Source organism: Megascapheus bottae, chromosome 25 (assembly GCF_031878675.1).
Source record: "Megascapheus bottae isolate mThoBot1 chromosome 25, mThoBot2.hap1, whole genome shotgun sequence".
Taxonomy (NCBI): Eukaryota; Metazoa; Chordata; class Mammalia; order Rodentia; family Geomyidae; genus Megascapheus; species Megascapheus bottae.
The window spans coordinates 11189452-11209021 of record NC_143533.1 but is presented as its reverse complement, the minus strand read 5'-3'; the positions used below and the strand labels follow the sequence as shown (position 1 = coordinate 11209021).

Sequence of the window (19570 nt, the reverse complement as noted above, 5' to 3'; positions counted from 1 at the left end):
AAATTATATTGATAAAAGAGGTTAAAAAACCATATCTGTGTTGCAAATAAATATAACAAATCAGGTCAGGAGAAAATACTTTGTTACATAGTGATACCAATAATCATCTAAGGTAGGTATGAAGACTGTTTGACTTGACAGCTGTCTAAGCCCTTCAAAATCATTTTGTACTAAGAACTATGCTTCTTTATGCTTCTGCACTGCTTGAGCTTATCTACTGAAAGTGGTATTTGATCCAGCATTTGATCCTCTCATGTCTGAATGAAGATACCTGCACACCTATATTTACGCAATAGCTAAATAAGGCAACTTGCATAGGTGCCCACTGATAAATAAATGGATAAACAAAATTTAGCGTATTAAGCAGCCATAAGAAGAACACGATGCCTTTTCAAGGAAAATGATGGAACTAGAAACAACATGCTAAGTGAAATGAGGTAACCACAAAGACAAATAAACATGTTTTCTCTCAAATAATCTAATTTTCTAAATACATACAAAGAGAGGGGGAGGGTCTTTTTTTTCAATTGTATTTTATTGTTGGGGTCATGTAAAGAGGGGTTACAGGTACATTTGTCAGGTAATGGGTACTTTACTTCTTAAACATTGATATCCCTTCCAATGTTTTTCTCACAGTTTCCCTCCCACACCTCCTCCCAATTATCTTGCTTTTCCTTCCAGGGGAGAATTCTTTTTTTTTTTTTGTTGGTTGTGGGGCTTGAACTCTGGACCTGGTGCTGTCCCTGAACTTTTCAGCTCAAGTCTACCACCCTATCCATGGGCCTAGGAATTGTCCCTGAGCTCTTCAGCTCAAGGCTACCACTAGTGGTTTTCTAGTGGTTAATTAAAGATAAGAGTCTCTCTTTCTTTCGTGTCTGGGCTGGTTTTGAACCTCAGATCTCAGCCTCTTGTGTAGCTAGTGTTACAGGCGTGAGGGGAAGAGGGATTCTTTAAGAAGAGAAAACGAACCAGTGAGAAGGGAGATAAATATGATCAAAGTATATTTTATACTTATGTGAAGATATCAAAATGAAACTCATTTATTCTGTACAATTAATATAATCTAATGAAGTTTTTTGTCCAGAAGATGTGACCAGATAAAAAGAAGATACTGATATGGCAAATAAGCGTATAAAAAATACAATAGAGCTGGAAGTTTGGCCTAATAATAGAGAGTTTGCCTAGTATGCACAAAAACCTGGGTTTGATTCCTCAATACCACATGCGTAGAAAAAGCTAGAAGTGGTGCTGTGGTTCAAGAGGTAGAGCTCTAACCTTGAAAAAGCCCATGCACACTGTTCAGGCCCTGAGCTCAAGCCTCAAGACTGGCACACAGACAAAAAAATACAATAGCATATCATCAAGGAACTGCAAACCAAAAGTAATTTCCAGAGAGTATGGAAGGACAAAGTAGGGAATTTAAAAGCACAAAACACTAGGTGCCAGTGGCTTATGCCTGTAATCCTAGCTACTCAGAAGGCTGAGATCTGAGGATCGCAGTTTGAAGTCACTGGGGCAGCAAAGTCCATAAGCCTCTTATCTCCAAATAAACTACTCAGAAAAGAAGGATGTGGTGCTGTGGCTCAAGTGGTAGAGTGCTTCCCTAGGCAAAAGAAGGTCAGAAGCCAGAAGTGTAGACTAGTAGTAGAGTGCTTGCCTAACATGCATGAAGCCCTGGGTTCAATTTCTTGGTAGTATATACACAGAAAAAACTGGAAGTGGTGCTGTGGTTCAAGTGGCAGAGTGCTAGCCTTGTCCTTGCTCAAGGACAGTGCCCAGGCCCAGGAAGGAAGGAAGGAAGGAAGGGAGGGAGGGAGGGAAAATGGAGAGTGGGGGAAGGGTAAGGAGAAGGGAAGGGGAGGAGGGAATATATGCAAACTCTATATTCAATCTCTCTCTAAAAACAAGAGCTCATTTTTTAATTATGTAAGTGATTCATTTTTCCTTAGAATGTATAATTAAACTGTTTTCAGATGAATTTTATAAATGTTTTTATAAAGATAAAAAAGACAAAATACAAAATATGATGGCTTGTAAGTAGGAATAAATATATCAAAGAGGGAAAGTCAGATTTTATGCCTAAAAAGTAATTTTGTAAATAACTTTTAAACCCTATGTGATATTGAATTATAGACCCGAAAACCATTACTTATAAATACATAAAAATACTATTATTAATGATGGCTATGATGACCATCATTTATATAACCCTTGGTCAGGTAAATTCCATACCTGGCTTCCCTTTTTCACTTAACTTTACTTCTCTAAACATTTGGTACCACATTTACTATTCTACTTAGTAGAATTCAGAAACAAATGAGTGTATTACAAATTCAGTGTGACTTAAAAATAAAATGATTATTTTAATGTGGTTATAAACAGAACCAGACAAAGCAACTGGACCCATAAGTATAGTTCTAAATCCATCCATAAAAATTATGTTCCCCTCTTAAGGGAAGGGGGAAAAAAAAGATGATTGTGAGGGGGTGGGGGAAGAGAAATGGGGACAAAAACATAAGAAGGGGTATCAATGTGTGAGAAATAATACACCTACTATCTGGTGAATATAACTGTAACATTATACATTACAATAAAAATAAAAATAAATAAATATTAACTTTTTAACTACAAAAAAATTATCTACTCTTAAGATTGTTTCTTCCTCTAAACACCTTCTAATTTATTTCTCTTGGTGTCTTAGTGCCATTTGAGTTTCCAGAAGCTAATGCATAAAACACTCATTATTTATACTTCTATATTTCCATTATATATTAATATATTTCATTGTGAAATTTGTTTTTATGATTCATTTTTAAAAATTACTCATGAACAAAACAAAGAAATAAGGAAATGAAATTTCTCCCTATTACCTGGCAATGAGTACCATGAAGGCAAAGACAGGTCAAAAGTTATGCAGTAAATTTTACTGAATGAATATATCATCTATCAAATTCATTATATGAATCTATTTATACTCCTATTAATTAGGACATGGCAAACTTAAAGATTTCTGAAGCCTTTCTTCCTACTTGCATACCTGGTGATTCCGATATATGAAACTTCCTGCTTGTTGTCATTGTTAACCAACGAGAGCCCAAGACTGTGGAGAGACAAGGTTATTTCATGATTAGCCTGCTCCATTTCTTCTGCCTGCAGTGCTTTGGAAACCAGGGCAACATCATCTGTGAAGAGCAGAACTCTCTGGCGCCCATCTAGGAATGAAACCCAGTGTATCTGGCTATTTGCATCGTATGGAAACTGGCCACATTCATCCTGAGGAAAAAAAAAAACTTTCATTAAAATCACAAATAGTTTTTATCCCTTTAAGTTGTAACATACCATGTTACTTTATTGTCCTGAGCTTTTATTCTGTTCTTCCTCCTACCCAGTTTTCACATCTTTATAACTTACTTGAGGATGCCAGACACATATTTCACAATTTTTCTTCTGGCAAAAGCTTTTCAAAGGTCTCAAATCCCTCTGATGCTATATGATACTGCTGTTTTTCTTGTGAACTATATTTTTCATAAATGCCATGATATGTTTTCTGGTTACTCATACTTAAAATAGGGAGATACTTTTTTCAGACCTAGTGTTAGTCAATGTGTGGCGGCTCATGCCTCTGGTCTCAGATACTTAGCAAGTAGAGGTAAGAGAATGTCAATTTGAGTCTAGCCCAGAAAAAAGCACAAAATCTTATCTGAAAAACAAAGTAAAAATAAGAAGGGTAGGGAACATAGCTCAAGTAGTAGGATAACCTGCCTAGTAAGAACAAGGACCTAAATTAAATCCCCAGCACAGCAAAAACAAAAACAAATGAATAACATAGCACCACCATCGCTTCCCTCTCTAGTGTCATGTGCACAGAAAAGAAATGTTGTCAGATAATAGACTCCAGAGAAAAAAGCTCTGAACCTCTGAGCCACCAAGTAAAACTGTCAGACAACTGAAGCCTCTTTCTCCCACTTGTAAATATCAGTTTCTTTACTGTGAAAGTAAAGCATAACCAAACCAAAAGATCTCCATGAAACCATCAAGGAGAAATCCACTCTAAGACTCTCCTAACATGTGAGCTATCAAACTTACTTTTTCTTTCTCTTTTACATCTTTAAAAGGAATACAGGAGAATATAATATAGTCATTGTTGACAACTTTAAAAAACACTCAGGAACTTTTTTACCAACTGGTTTAACCAGAAAATGAAATATGACACTATATAAACTCTTTCATCATGGAGTATTCTCCTTCCAGAAAGTAATGATTACTAATACAAGAGCAATTCCTATCTAAGAAGGGCTATTATACCTCTTCTAGAATCATGAGTTCAAGAAATAACAGATTTAAGCCAGGTGCTAGTGGCTCATATACCTGTAATCCTAGCTACTCGGGAGGCTGAGATCTGAGGATTGAGGTTCAAAGCCAGCCCAAACACACAAGTCAGTGAGACTTTTATCTCGAATTCACCACGAGAAAACCAGAAGTGGCATGTGGCTCAAGTGGTAAAGTGTTAGCCTTGAGCTGACAGGGACTGTGGCCAGACCCAGAGTTCAAGCCCCATGACCAAAACAAACAAACAAAAAACCCCAAACAAAATATATTTAATTAGCCTAGCTACCTAAATATTGTTTAAAAAATGTAACACTAGAGCCTAGTGTGGTGGCCCACGCCTATAATCTTACCTACTCAGGAGGCTGAGATATGAGGCTCGAGATACAAAGTCAGCCTGGGCACTAAGAATGTCCTGAGACTCTTATTTCTAATTAATCACCAGAAAATTGAAAGTGGCTCAAGGGGTAGGGTGGTAGCCTTGAGCTGAAGAGCTCAGAGACCATGCCCAAGCCCAGAGGTAGGGAAATAGCCTTGAGCTGAAGAGTTCTGCCCAGGCCTAGAGTCTAAGCTCCATGACCGACAAAAAGAAAAAAAAAACAGACCTATGGCCATCTAATTTTTGATAAGGGAGCCAAAAAAATAGAATGGAAAAAAACAGCCTCTTCAACAAGTGGTGCTGGCAGAACTGGTTAAGTACCTGCAGAAAACTAAAGTTGGCTCCTTTTTTGTCACCTGGCACCAGGATTAACTCCAAATGGATCAAAGACCTGGAGGCAAAAGCAGATACACTAAAAACTTCACAAGAAGAAATAGGAGGGGGTGTGGGGGAGGGTAATGGGGACCAAGACATGTGAAAGGGTATCAATGTATGTGAATTAATGCACCTTCTATCTGGCAAATATCATGTAACCCTTTTATTAATTACAATAAAAATATTTTTTTTAAAAAAAAGAAGGAATAGGAGATACACTAGGTCTCCTTGGCACAGGTCAAAACTTTCTTAATAAGGACCCAACAAATCAAAGAAAGTCTGGAGAAGTGTGACTGCATTAAACTGCAGAGCTTTTATATGGCAAAGGACATAGATAGCAAACTAACTAGAAAGCCCACAGAGTGGGAGATCTTCTCTAATCATATAACAGACAAAGGCCTCATTTCTAAAATATATCAACATCTAAAAAAATTGAATCACTCCAAAACTAATCTCCAAAGAAACAACCATCCCATTAAAAATGGGACAAAGACTTAAAAAGAGTCTTCTCTGAAGAAGAAATAAGAATGGCCTATAGACATGTGAAGAAATGCTCACTATCTCTGGCCATAAAAGAAATGCAAATCAAAACAACTCTAAGATTCCACCTCATTCCAGTTAGAATGGCCATGATCCAGAAATCTAATAACAACAGATGCTAGTGGGGATGTGGCCAGGAGGGATCACTACTACACTGCTGGTGGGAGTGCAAACTCGTTCAACCAATATGAAAAGCAGTATGGCGGTTCCTCAAAAGACTAAACATAGAGCTAGCTCCCCTATGACCTAGCAATTCTACTAGGCATTGACCTAATCTTCCAGAAACAAGGACATACTAAATCCACTAGTAAAACGATGTTCTTTGCAGCACTATTTACCATAGCAAAGATATGGAATCAACCCAGATGCCCCTCAGTTGATGAGTGGATCAACAAGATGTGGTATTTATACACAATGGAATTCTATGCTGCTGTCAGAAAGAATGACATTGCTCCATTTCTAAGGAAATGGAAAGACTTAGAAAAAAATCGTATTAAGTGAAATAAGCCAGACTCAAAGGAACATATGCTCAATGGTTTTCCTCATTTGTCATAATCAGTAGAAACCTTGGGCTCTCCTGGCAGAGAATTACAATAGAACAAAACCTAGATACATAAGGCCATATAGTATGATGCTAAATGAAAGGACCTCCAGGATATAGAAACAAAAACCATATAATGAGTGATTGTTATCCTTAATGCACTATGTTATCTCTCATCTCTTTTGCTGTCCCTTGGTTATCTCATATTGTTACAGTATTTTACCTTGTTATCTGATATATTGTATACATCTTTACTTGGTTATTTGAAATCGGATAGGGAAGGGGGTAAGGAGAGGGAAATGGTGACCAAGACATGAGAAAGGATGTCAATGTTTGTGAAGTAATGCACCTCCTATCTGGTGAATACAATGTAACCCTTCTATTAATTACAATAAAAATATATGAAAAAAATTAAAAATACACACACACATAAAACACTAGATCTCTCATCATTTGCATACTATCAAATTACTGAGTAATAAATTATATGGTCTTACTTAGGGAAACAAGCCTAAATACCTTACAGCTAACAACAGTATAGATTTATTAAAGTTGTGTTTCACTTAACCTTAAAATTCTTTCCCTTAACAAAGGCATAGACATAATGTTTTATTATGTAGATTAATGCTTAATTTTTATTATGTTCTAAAACCTAAGTGCCAGTGATTATATACAGAGATTCCCCTCTTAAATACTTGTTAGTTAAACATGACATTAGAAATATGATGTAAAAATCGACGCTAATAAATTCTTTAATTTAAAAAAAGGCAACAAAAATCTTTAAAAAAAAGTTACAGCAATGCTTTATTGGTCTTACTTGGACAAGATGGTATATAAACCTATATTTTTGAATGTAAATAAATTTGGATTTTTTTCTATGATAAGATACCAGTATGAAAATCTAAACTTTGAAAGCACCTTACTCTAAAAATAATTACAAGTTACTTTTAGCTCAGTGGAAGCCAAGAAGATGTGGTGAAGTCAGCTGGTGTGTTTCCCACAGCACCCCACAACTCATACAGCACTCATCCTCCTCAAATGGTACCTTTAACAGGTCATGTTCCCCAAGATTTGTTGCGTATCTCCATGTAAGTTTTCGGGTTCCGGTAGGATCAGCCCAGGCAAAAAGTCGAGCTTTCCTTGGGGGCAAGTGCACTTCCTCCTGTGACCCACTGAAACAAAGGGAAGGTTATAATGTCCTGACCTTGAGAAACAAAGGCCTGTAGTTTATTGAGGCAGGGATTAGCACTAAAGTTGTAAGAAATTATTGAATTAATAAAACATGACTCTGTCTAAATAAACACCTGAAAATGTCCAATAAACTTTTAAAGCTTGGGAGACAGACTATTGCCCTATGATATTATTTCCAAAGCTTCAATAATCTAGATTAATCTAGGCAGAAACATATCAATGAAATTTATTTACACAAATGAACTAGTAAATCAATATCCACTTACAGAAGAGGCTTTGTATAGTAAACATCTTCCTTCTCCATGAAATCGTTTACTTAAGGTATCTAAAACCAACATATATATATACACGTATAGGCATATCAACAAAAGAAAATGAGAGCAAATACTGTTCCTATTCAAAGCATAGGCTTTGTGGCATGGGCTGGCAGCATTGCCAAGGAGCTTGCTGAAATGCAAAGTCCTGCAACCTATCCACATGCTGCTAAACTAGAATCTGAATGGCAACCAGATTCCTGTGAGATTTCAAAACTGACAACTAAAGTTTAAAAATCTTTGTCTATGCACTACAAAAATATTCCATAGAACTAAAAATAAGTAATCTAATTACTGTATCTGTGTTTATAAAACTCTCATTGGGGTCACAGCAGGAAAGTTAAGAACAGGGAAATCTTCAAGGAATTTATACATAAAATATATTTATTTGATTGTGGGTATAGGTATAATGTATCATATATATATACATGTAATGTACTTTGAGGGTTTGAAACTATTAATTTATTTGATTGTGGGTATAGGTATAATTTAACACACACACACACACACACACACACACACACACACACACATATATATATATACACATGTAATGTACTTTGAGGGTTTGAAACTATTATGCCATTAAAGAATGACATTGCCAAAATGACAATACAAGTAAGGGCAAGAATAACAAAATTCCTATCACCCAGAGCTAGAAATTCAGCATTACTCTCTACTCCCTATCCTTTCATTTAGCAAACTCTGCTTCCCCTACCCCAGAATTAGATATGGAGTCATCAGGAGACTTCACTGAACAGCTCCATGCTACAGAGGGACAAGAATGCTGAATCTGGTTAAGCATAATCAGACTTCTGATCTGAGATAAACTGATAATGAGACAATAATCTCATCAGTCTTGCTTGGTGTGAATAAAGCTTCGCTTTGGAAATATTAACATGTTGATTTTAAATACTTTCTCAAGACTTGCCCACGGTATCTGTAAAAAAGAGCATGTGCTCAATATTACCTTTCTAAACCTGGAAATACTTGAAACCAAGTACTTCCCTAAGAGTAAGCCAGTGACATGGTGTTACACCATTAGAAGCTACTAGGAAGGCAAAGTCAAGAGCTCAGTTTGAGGCCAGTCAGGGCAAAAGTTAGCAAGACCCTATCTCAAAATTTTGAGCATGGACTATACTTGGTATAGTGGTATAGTGCTTGTCTAGCAAGTGAAAGGCCTTAGATTTAATCCCCAGTACTATAAAAAAAATTGATTAAATAAATGTTTCCATTAACTTTATTTTTCATACCTTTGTTTATATGTGAGGATGGCCCATGGTGTATGGTTTATTATCAGGGCAGGGGCAGACCCCTCATGGTAATCAGAAAAAGTTATGACAGTTGAATGTTCAGCAATGTTTACATCCACCAAGATACCTCCATTCTATTGAAGGAAAAAATATACACATCACTGTATTGGTTTAATGTTACTAACATATAATTCAATCAGGTATGCAAAGATAAAAGCCTTATTTTCTAAAGTTGTATACGTGCATAGCATTATACATTCATGCTGCACCACCTTCAAATAATTACCAGGAGATTTTTTTTTTATAGAATAGTTTAATGAAATAGTTCAAGTAAATTTTAAAGGTCAAAGACACCGCATTTTGAAGAGAACTTACCAGGTTCTCTAAGCTCAATAAAGTACCATTATCCTGTCGATTATAAAAGAATGGTTTGGAAGATCCTTCATAGCCCACCACTCTCACACATAGTTTTCCTGACAAATTTTCAGGCCAAAATGGAAGACACTAAAAATATAAAAATTAATTTCAGTCTGAGAACAGTACTGTCACATAAATAAGATACTAACTTTTCAATTCTAAATGTGGTTTTGATTAAATTATTACTAAGCTTCTTTAAACATTCCCTCTCCATCTCATAGTACATCTATTGACAAGCTAGGTGTTGAAGCACACACCTGTAATCCAAACACTTGGAGGCTGAGGCAGGAGGGTCAAGAGTTAAGAAGTCAGCCTAAGCTACAAACTGAGAGCCCATCTCAAACAAAGGAGCAATAAGCGAAATACACAATAACTGCTTTTAAAACAAAGAAAATTCATTAGAATATATATTAATCTACATGTTTTATGGCACAATTAAATTATAAAGAACCTTTTGATTAAGATTACGACCTCAGTTGTCTTGAATATTTTTAAAAATGATAATCTTAACATTTGCTTTTGTGTATATTTCATTTATATCACTAATGCATGAAGAATTCTTTTACAGAGTAGCTTCTCCTAGGTAAAACAGAAAGATAAGTGAAAGCACAGAAGAGAGCTTCTCAGATTTGGCAAAAGTACTGATTACTTTCTCTTTAAAAAATATATTTTACTTTGAGCCGATTTCTTTGTCTACAAAATTCAGGGTTTAGTTCCTAATTCAAAACCTCCTCCTGGTATAGAACAATAGGTACATTCTATAGAACAATGGGTAAATTGATGTGGGTTGACAAACCCATAAAAATGATAAGCATTTGTTTCTAAGACATGGGGAGATCATTTTATGTGTCATGAAAGGACCATGAATCTTTTTTTTTTTTGCCAGTCCTGGGCTTGAGCTCAGGGCCTGAGCACTGTCCTTGGACTTTCTCAAGGCTAGAGCTCTACCACTTGAGCCTCAGCACCACTTCTAGCTTTTTTGTATGTATGTGGTACCAAGGAATCGAACCCGGGGGGTCTTTGTGCATGCTAGGCAAGCACTTTAACCACTAGGCCAAACTCCCAGCCCAGAACCATGAATCTTTAAAAGCCCTAAGTTTGTATTACAACTTGCCTTTTGAGCAAAAATAACTTTACAATCTTTTTTTTAATTATTAAAGATTGGCCTTCAGATATGTGAAGGTCAGGTGATTTAGTTGCTAAACTCAGTTCCAGTCAAGTGACTTATCTGAATTCTATTCTTTCACTCTTTTCCTCATTGTCATCATCTCAAATCTTAATGAGCCTAAATGGTTTAGTTCAAATACTATCTCTTCCATGAAACTTTCGAGTTTTTGGTATAGACTACCAATGTGTACCAAATCAACTATTAAGACTTTACTAACCCTGGAAAAGTCTGAACCTCAATTTCCTTTTCTATTAAGCGTGAAAGTTGAATTCTTGTGAATCTGCAAGTAAATGTCCAGTTTATTTATTTATAAATTCTTTAAGACCTGTAACTTTACATACTTTTTTTTCATGTGTTAATTTATAGGCATCTCAGGCCTTGATAAGATTATAGCTTCTTGGGTATAGAGATACTATCCTGACCATAAGTACAGAAACATGACAATGACACATGAGAACTGGAGAATGTTACTCATGTAGACTGATCTAGCGGGAAATACTATCAATGACTCTCCACTTTTCAAACGTATGAAAGAAAAATCTTTCAAAGCTGGTTGTCATAGTTTAAGAAATAAATACAACAGAGTGAGTACACAAAAAGGATATAAAACACACTTATGTGTCCATGTGTATGTGTAAATTTTAGAAATGAGTTACATGAAAAGGCAATTTTACCTCTGAGGAAGCAACATAGCTCCATTTGTTGGTAGGTATGGAACCATTAGAGGCAATTTCCCCAACTTCGAGTTCTAAGGAGGATTTGTTTGCAATGGTGCAGAAAGGGGTCAGAGTGACTATTCGGGAGAGATTGAAGCTGCTCATTTTGATGCTGACACCAACCTGTGGGAAGAAAACACATAAGCTTTTTTTTTTCCCTAGTACTTTTCTATCTTGTTGAAATTGACACAACTCTCACACAGATAATAAAATATTTAAAAAATAAGAATTATTAAAGTAACTAGTAACAGCTGTATTCTACTATTGATTACTGCCTCACTAAAAAGGAAATTTTTTAGTGCCTTAGTTTGGCCCTTTCAGAAACAAAGTCAAGAACATCAATTAGTAAATTAGTAATAATTTGCAGTACATGTTTAATCTGTAACTTCTAAATATTCCAAATATAAATTATCCAAATATACATATATCCAAATACAAATTGCTTAATAACCAGTGGGGAGACACAATTTTGTTGATAACCTGTTAAAAGTGAAACAAAATTGTTTGAAACTATAGTAAAATACATCAAAGTTTCCTTCAGTGAATTTAATTCATTGTTTAAACAAATTCAAGTTCTTTATAGTGGTTATAGAAACTGCACTTAATACTATGATTTCAAACTATAAGAAAAAAACGAATATAGTCTGACGTAATTAAGTAAGCAAATGCTTACCAGGTATTCCATGTTGTTGGCAGGACACTTCACACAGCCATAACTTCCTACTGTATCCAATGAAAAACTATTGGACCACATACTAGTAGAAATTTTTAATTGTACCTACACAAAAAACCCCGCAAATTATCATATTAACAAACTTAAAAGATTATCTTCACTCTATTTGTTAGGAAGTTTCTAGGCTTTTAGAAATTCATTTAGCACCACAGGACATAGGAAAAATATAATCACAGTCATACTTCAAATGCAACAGAAGGTAACAGATAAGGTAACAAGAACACAGCTCTCATCATCCCACTCATCTGAGCAATCAGCATAGTAAATTTAAATTTCTTGCTTAAGAAAATAAAGATTAAGATTAAAATGATTAAGAAAATTGTTACAAAATATTTCCTAATGTTAGACTTACAATGCAATACTAACAAATTCTTAAATAGTTTAGCATATACAGAGTTGATGACATTTTCACATTATTCATCAGATACAACACTGAAGAATGAAAGACAGAGGACACAGTTCACATCTTCAATGGAGTTGAGCTAATTAGAGAAACTAGGAAATAATACCAATACTATGACTAAAGGCTCAATGACAGGGGCTATAGAACAGAGAGATGCAGATGCTATGAAAGATACAGCTCAGAAGGACAATGAATTTACTACTAGATCTGGGATGGAAATTAAGTTGTTGTTGTTTTTGGTCAGTCATGGGGCTTGAACTCAAGACCTGGGCACTGTCCCTGAGCTTTGCTAAAAGGCTAGCACTCTACCATTATGAACTACAGCTCCCCTTCCAGGTTTCTGTGGTTAATTGGAGATAAGAATTTCATGGACTTTTCTGCCCAGGCTGGCTTCAAACCTCGATTCTAAGATCTCTGTCTCTTTGGTAGCTAGAATTAGAGGTGGGAGCCACCAACACCCAGCTTACAATACTTTATATTAATTAACTCTAATAGTGATTCTCAAATTGGTCCCCAGATCAGCAATACTAGCATCACCTGAAAATCCATTACAGCTACAGAGATCCTAGGCCTACCCTAGACTATCAAATCAAATAGGGACAAGACTCAGCACACTTTGAAGTTTTGTTTTTGTTTTGTTTGATTCAAGTCTTGGGGCTTGAACTCAGGGCCTTATGCTCTCTTAGCTTTTTCACTCAAGGCTGGTGCACTACTACATGACTATGCCTCAACTTTCCAGGTTTTTACTAGATAATTGGAGACAACAGTCTCTGGGATTTGTCTGCTCAGGCTGGCTTCAAATGTCAATTCTCAGATCTTAGCCCCCTGAGAAACTACAATTATAGGTGCCACCAGGCCCATGTCAGTAAACAATATTAAACATCCTTTAAGTAATTATAGTGTCCATTGAAAATTGAGCAGTACTGTAAGAATATAAATAAAATGCCAATGATTTTCACATTTATCAGGCCAGAGAATTGCAAAACACAAAGAGCAGATAACCAAGAAAGTTGAGGAAAATAGGAAAAGCAAAAGAAATGGAAGAGCCAGACAGAGGGGCAGAAGGGGCAGCATATGGAAGAGCTTAGAGGTAAGCACTTGAGAAAAGTTTGCAAAGGAACACAGACATGATTCAGAAGAGGAAAGAAGTAGCCTGAGCCCAAAGGACCATTCTTAGTCAATGGGCTTTTCTCATGCATAGGATAAGGCTCAACTGATATACAACAAATGCACTGCTGAAATACCGTATCATAACTGGTAAAGGATATAAAATAAAGCTTTTCTAGCAGACAGGCTTCACAAACATAAGAAATTCTATATACCCTGGAGAAGGCAACTCAGCTACAGGAAACTGTTGCTAAAGGTTCTTAACATCCCACTGGATTCTGCATTCCTGATGTAGCCTACATTTAATTCATGCTAGTGGCACTCAGCAAATACTTAAACATGGTTTTAGAATTCCAAGCTTCTAGATCAGAAATTCACCTACTTTAACTAGTTATGTAATAAAAAAAACTTACCTTATTTTTACTAAAAATGTTCTTCTTCTTAAAAGAGAATAAAATGATGTCCCTAAAATCAGCTGGATGTTTCACGTGAATATCTTCTGAACGATACTGGAGAACCCTAGAAGTTTTGTTGATTAACCAATAGGGACTAAAGACAGACAGCACCATTCGGCTGCCAATTCTCCTGACATGTATTGACAGGTCGACTGTCATCACTTCTGCAGAGTCAGAGGAAAAACACACGAGAAAGAATTCTGGAAGTGTATCACATATACGGAAGTGTCCATTCCAGTTTTTACCCAGGTATTTCACCAGCACTAATTCCATAATTTCTCCACTGATTCTTGAATGTAGAACATCAGCAGCACTGCCTTCTGCCAGCTCATGAGTTTCAGCTGTTCCCTAAAAACAAACACACAACATTTAAATCTGCTTAGCAATTTTCAAAAACATTTGAAAGGTAAAATATGTATTTTTATACAAGAGATAAATAACCTCCCAGAGGTAGTTAACTGCCAAGTCTAGTCAGGTTTACATTTATGAATGCCTAGTAACCACTAACGACTTAAAATACTAACGACTAATACTGCCACAGGCAAACCTGTCTTTTGGCCATGAATCTTAAGTTTTGAGAACAAAATGATACCTATGTCAAGAAACAAAGGCTGGGTTGCAGGGCCCTAAGACTGTTGTCCGCTAGAGCTGTGTCATTAATGGCTACTTACCTGCTTGGGCTCCAAATTCATCCCTATTCATATGCCATGGCTAATGGATCCCATATGAATAGAAAAAGAAAAGTGATGTCAAGCTAAATTCCCTAAGAAAGGTGGAATTATTTTTTTTAATGACTAACATAAAAATCAGCCTTCCTTCAGAACTTCAAGTTTTTTACTTGTTTGCCAACACTGGGGTTTGGACTGAGGGCCTTATACTTTTTCAGCAGGCACTCTACCACTGAGTCATGCCCCTAGTTGGCTATTTTTTTTCCTTTGCTGGTTATTTTAGAGACCGAATTTCATGGACTTTTCTGCTTAAGCTAGCTTTAACCCACAACTTCTCAGGTCTCAGTAATGAGGATTACAAGGTGCAAGCCACTGGCACCCAGCTTAAAAATGGCTTTTGTATATATACAATTTAGTTCATTTTGGCCCTTAATCTAGGAATGACTCACTGTTCAAGGAAGCAAAAATATGTAAGTTCCAACACTTTCTAAGAATTTGAGACTTTAAAATATCACTTGTAGCAAATGTTCATTATTCCCTTTTGTTATTTATTTATTTTTGCCAGTCCTGGGGCTTGAACTAAGCACTGTCCTTGAACACTTTATTTTTTTTTTTCACTCAAGGCTCGTGTCCTGCCACTTGAGCCACAGCACCACTTCTGGCTTTTTCTAAGTATGTGGTACCACTAAGCTACGCCCCTGGCCCTGTTCTTTTGATTTCTTAAGGGAGTAGTTTTATTTTCAATAAGACCTTGGACCAAATAATTATAATATTAACTTTGAAGTAAAAGTTGTAAAATGAATTATTTTATCATTTCATCAAAGAGATGATGAAGGCTCTTAATTTATGACAGACATAGGAAAGCAGTAGGGATCAAGAAGCCAAACTGAGAAAGGGTAGCAATGTTTGTGAAGTAATGCACCTTCTATCTGGTGAATATAATGTAACCCTTCTATTATTTACAATAAAAATATATTTAAAAAAAAAGAAGCCAAACTGCCTGGTTTAAATGCCAGCTTTACCAGTGATTAGTTAGGAGACCATGGACCAGTCACTTAATCCCTCTGTGAAAGAGTCTACTCAAAAAGCTACTATAAGGGTTAAATGCATATAAAATATACTATAATGCCTGATACCAACAGATGCTATGTCAGTTCTTCCTCTGACAATAAATATTTCAAGTATGCTATATAAAACACAGATATCAACAAGAAACATCAAGCAGATTGAATTTCAGTTTGTGCAACAATAAGAGTCAAAACAAAGTATAAGAGGCATACCTCCAGTAAGTATCTTAGGGAGTAAGGGAGGAGATTCCGTAAAGTTAAAGGAGGATAAAGATGGATAATGTAAGCTGGATCCCAGTCCTCCCCATGGGTACTGATATAGCTTAAGTCATCAGGCAGAGCAACCGAATTCACGATGAGCGGCAAGAAGTTGACTTCCACTGAAGGACACTGCAACATGCCTCTGATCTCCGTGCTCCGGTGCAGTTCTTCCTTCCAGGAGATGTAGGTGGTAGACGGTTTGTACTGATGTGCTAAGATTCCAGCTGGCTGAACGAACAATTGACTTCTGCAGAAGACAAAAGCAAAAACAAATACAGAGCAGGAAAAACAATCTCTGAGCATACAAAAAAAAGCCTCATTAAATATTCTCACTAACTCTACAAAGTAGGTATTACTATGTTATTTTATAGCAAGGAAACTTTAACTAAGAAAGGTTAGGAAACTTGATCAAAGTCATTCAGCGAACTCATAGAGAAAAAAACCCACTAAAACGAGAACAACTTAATTTTTTTTTCATTTCAAACATAGAGATAATCTAATAAGTGTATATCTTTAAACATTCTAAAATATCAAACACAAAATAAGGAGTTCTATGTTAATAAATTTGATGATAATAAACTTATTTCTATGGGGGAAAAAAGGTATATTTGTCTAAACTGGTTCTTATAAATCTTCAGATAATAAAAGGTGAGGTTTCTCTAGAAAACTGATTTTAATTCATAAAATTAAAAATATACAAGATGAATTTCTCCTTCAATTATTTTTATCATACTTAACATATTTAATTGTACAAAGTAATGGAATTCACTGTGCTATTTTTGTACATTCCTACCTCCTTCTCCTATCCTCAGGACCCTTCCGAATCTCTAAACATTCTACCCTTTGTTGTTCTTGCCATCCTTCCCCAGCTCTAGTGGCTATTGTTCCATTCCTTAGCTTAGTATAGTCAAAGAAGTATCTACCTGTATGAATCTAAAGGAACATGGAACTCCTCCTCAGGTCTGGCTATTCCAATGGGCTCTAAGAGCTTTACATTCTTAACAAATTTATAGATGGTAAATGCAATGGAGAAATGGTTTTTAATCTGTTGGGCAAAAAGATAGACAATTATTTCAAAAAGACACGTAAGTTAAAAAGCACTAGTTTCATACAATCATTTTTAGATCTGAAAAGTTTCAAAACCAATATTGGAAAGTATCTCCACTGATAATTAAAAATGTTTAGGGGGGCCGGGAGTGTGGCCTAGTGGTAGAGTGCTTGCCTAGCATGCATGAAGACCCGGGTGCGATTCCTCGGTACCCCACATACATAGCAAAAAGCCGGAAGTAGTGCTGAGGCTCAAGTGGTAGAGTGCTATCCTTGAGAAAGTCCAAGGACAGTGCTCAAGCCCTGAGCCCAAGCCCAGAACTGGCAAAAAAAAAATGTTTAGGATGTTTGTTTACTTTGCATAAATACATTATATATATATACATAGATATATAAACTTGATGTCTAAGTGGACATCAAGCTGAAAGTTACTAAAGTTTTCACATTCTCTATATACTGCATAGTAATGCTTATCAGAAGTCTGTAATACTATCCTTCAAATGTGAGGTGTTCTTGAAGATTTCAGTCATGTTTCTCCATTATAATCTTTCTCAATGCAGCTTATGGTTAAACAGAAAAGGAGCAAAAGAGATATGAGAAAACGGTGTCACATTCTATTCTTGACTATAATATGATATATATTGAAGCTAATAACAGAGATAAAAATATCCAAAATTTGAAATCTTCTCATTTATTAGCTAAATAGAAAGAACTGTCCCTTTGCAGATAGTATAGCAACATACTATGACTTATAATGCACAGAAAAGTCAAAATGTTTGATAAAACCTGAAAAGTAAAAGAAATTAATATAATAATAATATAATTAATGTAATTGCATAATTATATCATGATATGATACAAATATATTGTATCAATATACTAAGGTAAATATAGTATGTTAATTATAATTGTGTAATTTATAATTATTATAAAATATAATATATGATAATTACATAATGTATTAATCACTGGTTAATATATTAATATAATGTATCAATATAATAGTAATATAAATATAATAATATAAAGTATAATTATATAATAATTATATTATTAAAATGGTAAGATCTTTCAGGAGAGTGGGTCATTCCAATATTCCCTTCAAAACACTAAAAAAAATAAATTCCAGGTGCCGGGAGTTTGGCCTAGTGGTTAAGTGTTTGCCTAGCATGTATGAAGACCCAAGTTTGACTCTTTGGTGCTACATACATAGAAAAAGCTGGAAGGGATGCTGTGACTCAAGTGGTAGAGCTCTAGACTTGAGAAAGCCTAAGGACAGTGCTCAGGCCCTGCATTCAAGCCCTGGGACTGAAAAAAAAAATTTTTTTTAATACATAAATAAATAAGGAAGTGATGCTGTGGTTTAAGGGATAGGGCAGTAGCCTTGAGGTGAAGAGCTCAGGGACAGCGCCCAGGCCCAGAGTTCAAGTCCCATGACCAACAAAAAATAAATAAATAAAAATAAAGAAATAATTTCCAAGTGAAAAACAGAATGGTATGTTATTCTATTTGACAACCAATAATAATTACACTATTCCTTCATTCTGAATCCTTAAAGAACTGGACAAAAACTCCATTAATTTTAAATATAAGAGGTAACAAAAATGGGCTTCAGTGAATAATACTGTTTTTATCAGACATTTAAAATAAAAAAAAACATTATACAAGCAGGTTACTATTTATCCCTGTTTCCCAGCATTGATGTAATGAAATGGTATTTTTTGTAGTCAGCTTAGTGATTTAATTTCCTGAAGTACAGAAGGAATCCACTGTAGGGACTACCTGCAGAGGGGAGCGGAGGGTGATCACTTTGTTCCCTTCAGTTGCATCAATCTGTACCAAGACTGAATCTGAATGACTAGCATTGGGATTCCGCACATTATATAATCGCCTTCCTGGTCTGGCAACAGGGATGTTGGCAACTTCTGTATATCCATGTGGTACTAAGGCAGAGCATAAGTGAAGAGAATGTTGGTCAAATGTTAATTTACCAGTATCACCCCAGGTCAGAATAATGAGACCACAAAGCAACAAGGTTGTTTTCCCCATAACTGGAAGTAATCACTACAAAACGTTTTTCTAAAATATAAGGAAAAAGAAAAAAAATCAGTTACTTATATAAAATTTTTGATCCAAAGCAATTTTGGGCCTTTTAAGTATTTTAACAAAATCCAACTTACTTCTCTCAACTATGGAGTGAGTTTCTTTTTCTTTTAATGGAAACCACTATCATCACTATTTTAAGGCATTCTGAGTATTGCTATTTTCTCTCCTCAATGAACTCTCTTCCTTTTTGGCCCATACTATATATTATACTCCTCAAAGAAATAGAAATAATCTAGGTTTTTTTTTTTCAGTATTTCTTACAAGTGAACCAAGTTTAATCTTTTTAAGTTTGAAAAACACTAAGACAAAGGTTTATCAATTATTTATTACAAGTCTTCAGCAATTTGTCTTTCAGTCATGCATAGTGGCTCTTGTTTGTAGACTCTAGGCTAGCCTAGGCAAAATGTCAGTGAAACTCTCAATCATTAAGTTGGGGTGGAAGCATATGCCTGTCATCTCCACTATATTAGGGACCACAGGTAGGAAGATGTCATCTAAAGCTG

The 19570-nt window shown here is 35.5% G+C and overlaps 1 protein-coding gene across 1 annotated transcript in view; it reads right to left on the bottom strand.

The window, feature by feature from the left end:
• Vps13c (vacuolar protein sorting 13 homolog C) overlaps positions 1-19570 on the bottom strand; it is a 154422-nt gene that overhangs the window by 27091 nt on the left and 107761 nt on the right. The window contains exons 56-65 of the mRNA XM_090358265.1: positions 18744-18904; positions 16838-16959; positions 15867-16161; positions 13877-14266; positions 11894-11998; positions 11179-11343; positions 9295-9423; positions 8920-9053; positions 7207-7333; positions 3038-3273 (exon numbers count right to left, since the gene is read on the bottom strand). Coding sequence (XP_090214391.1) covers positions 3038-3273; positions 7207-7333; positions 8920-9053; positions 9295-9423; positions 11179-11343; positions 11894-11998; positions 13877-14266; positions 15867-16161; positions 16838-16959; positions 18744-18904 — 1864 coding nt within the window. The remainder of the gene's footprint in view (positions 1-3037; positions 3274-7206; positions 7334-8919; positions 9054-9294; positions 9424-11178; positions 11344-11893; positions 11999-13876; positions 14267-15866; positions 16162-16837; positions 16960-18743; positions 18905-19570) is intronic.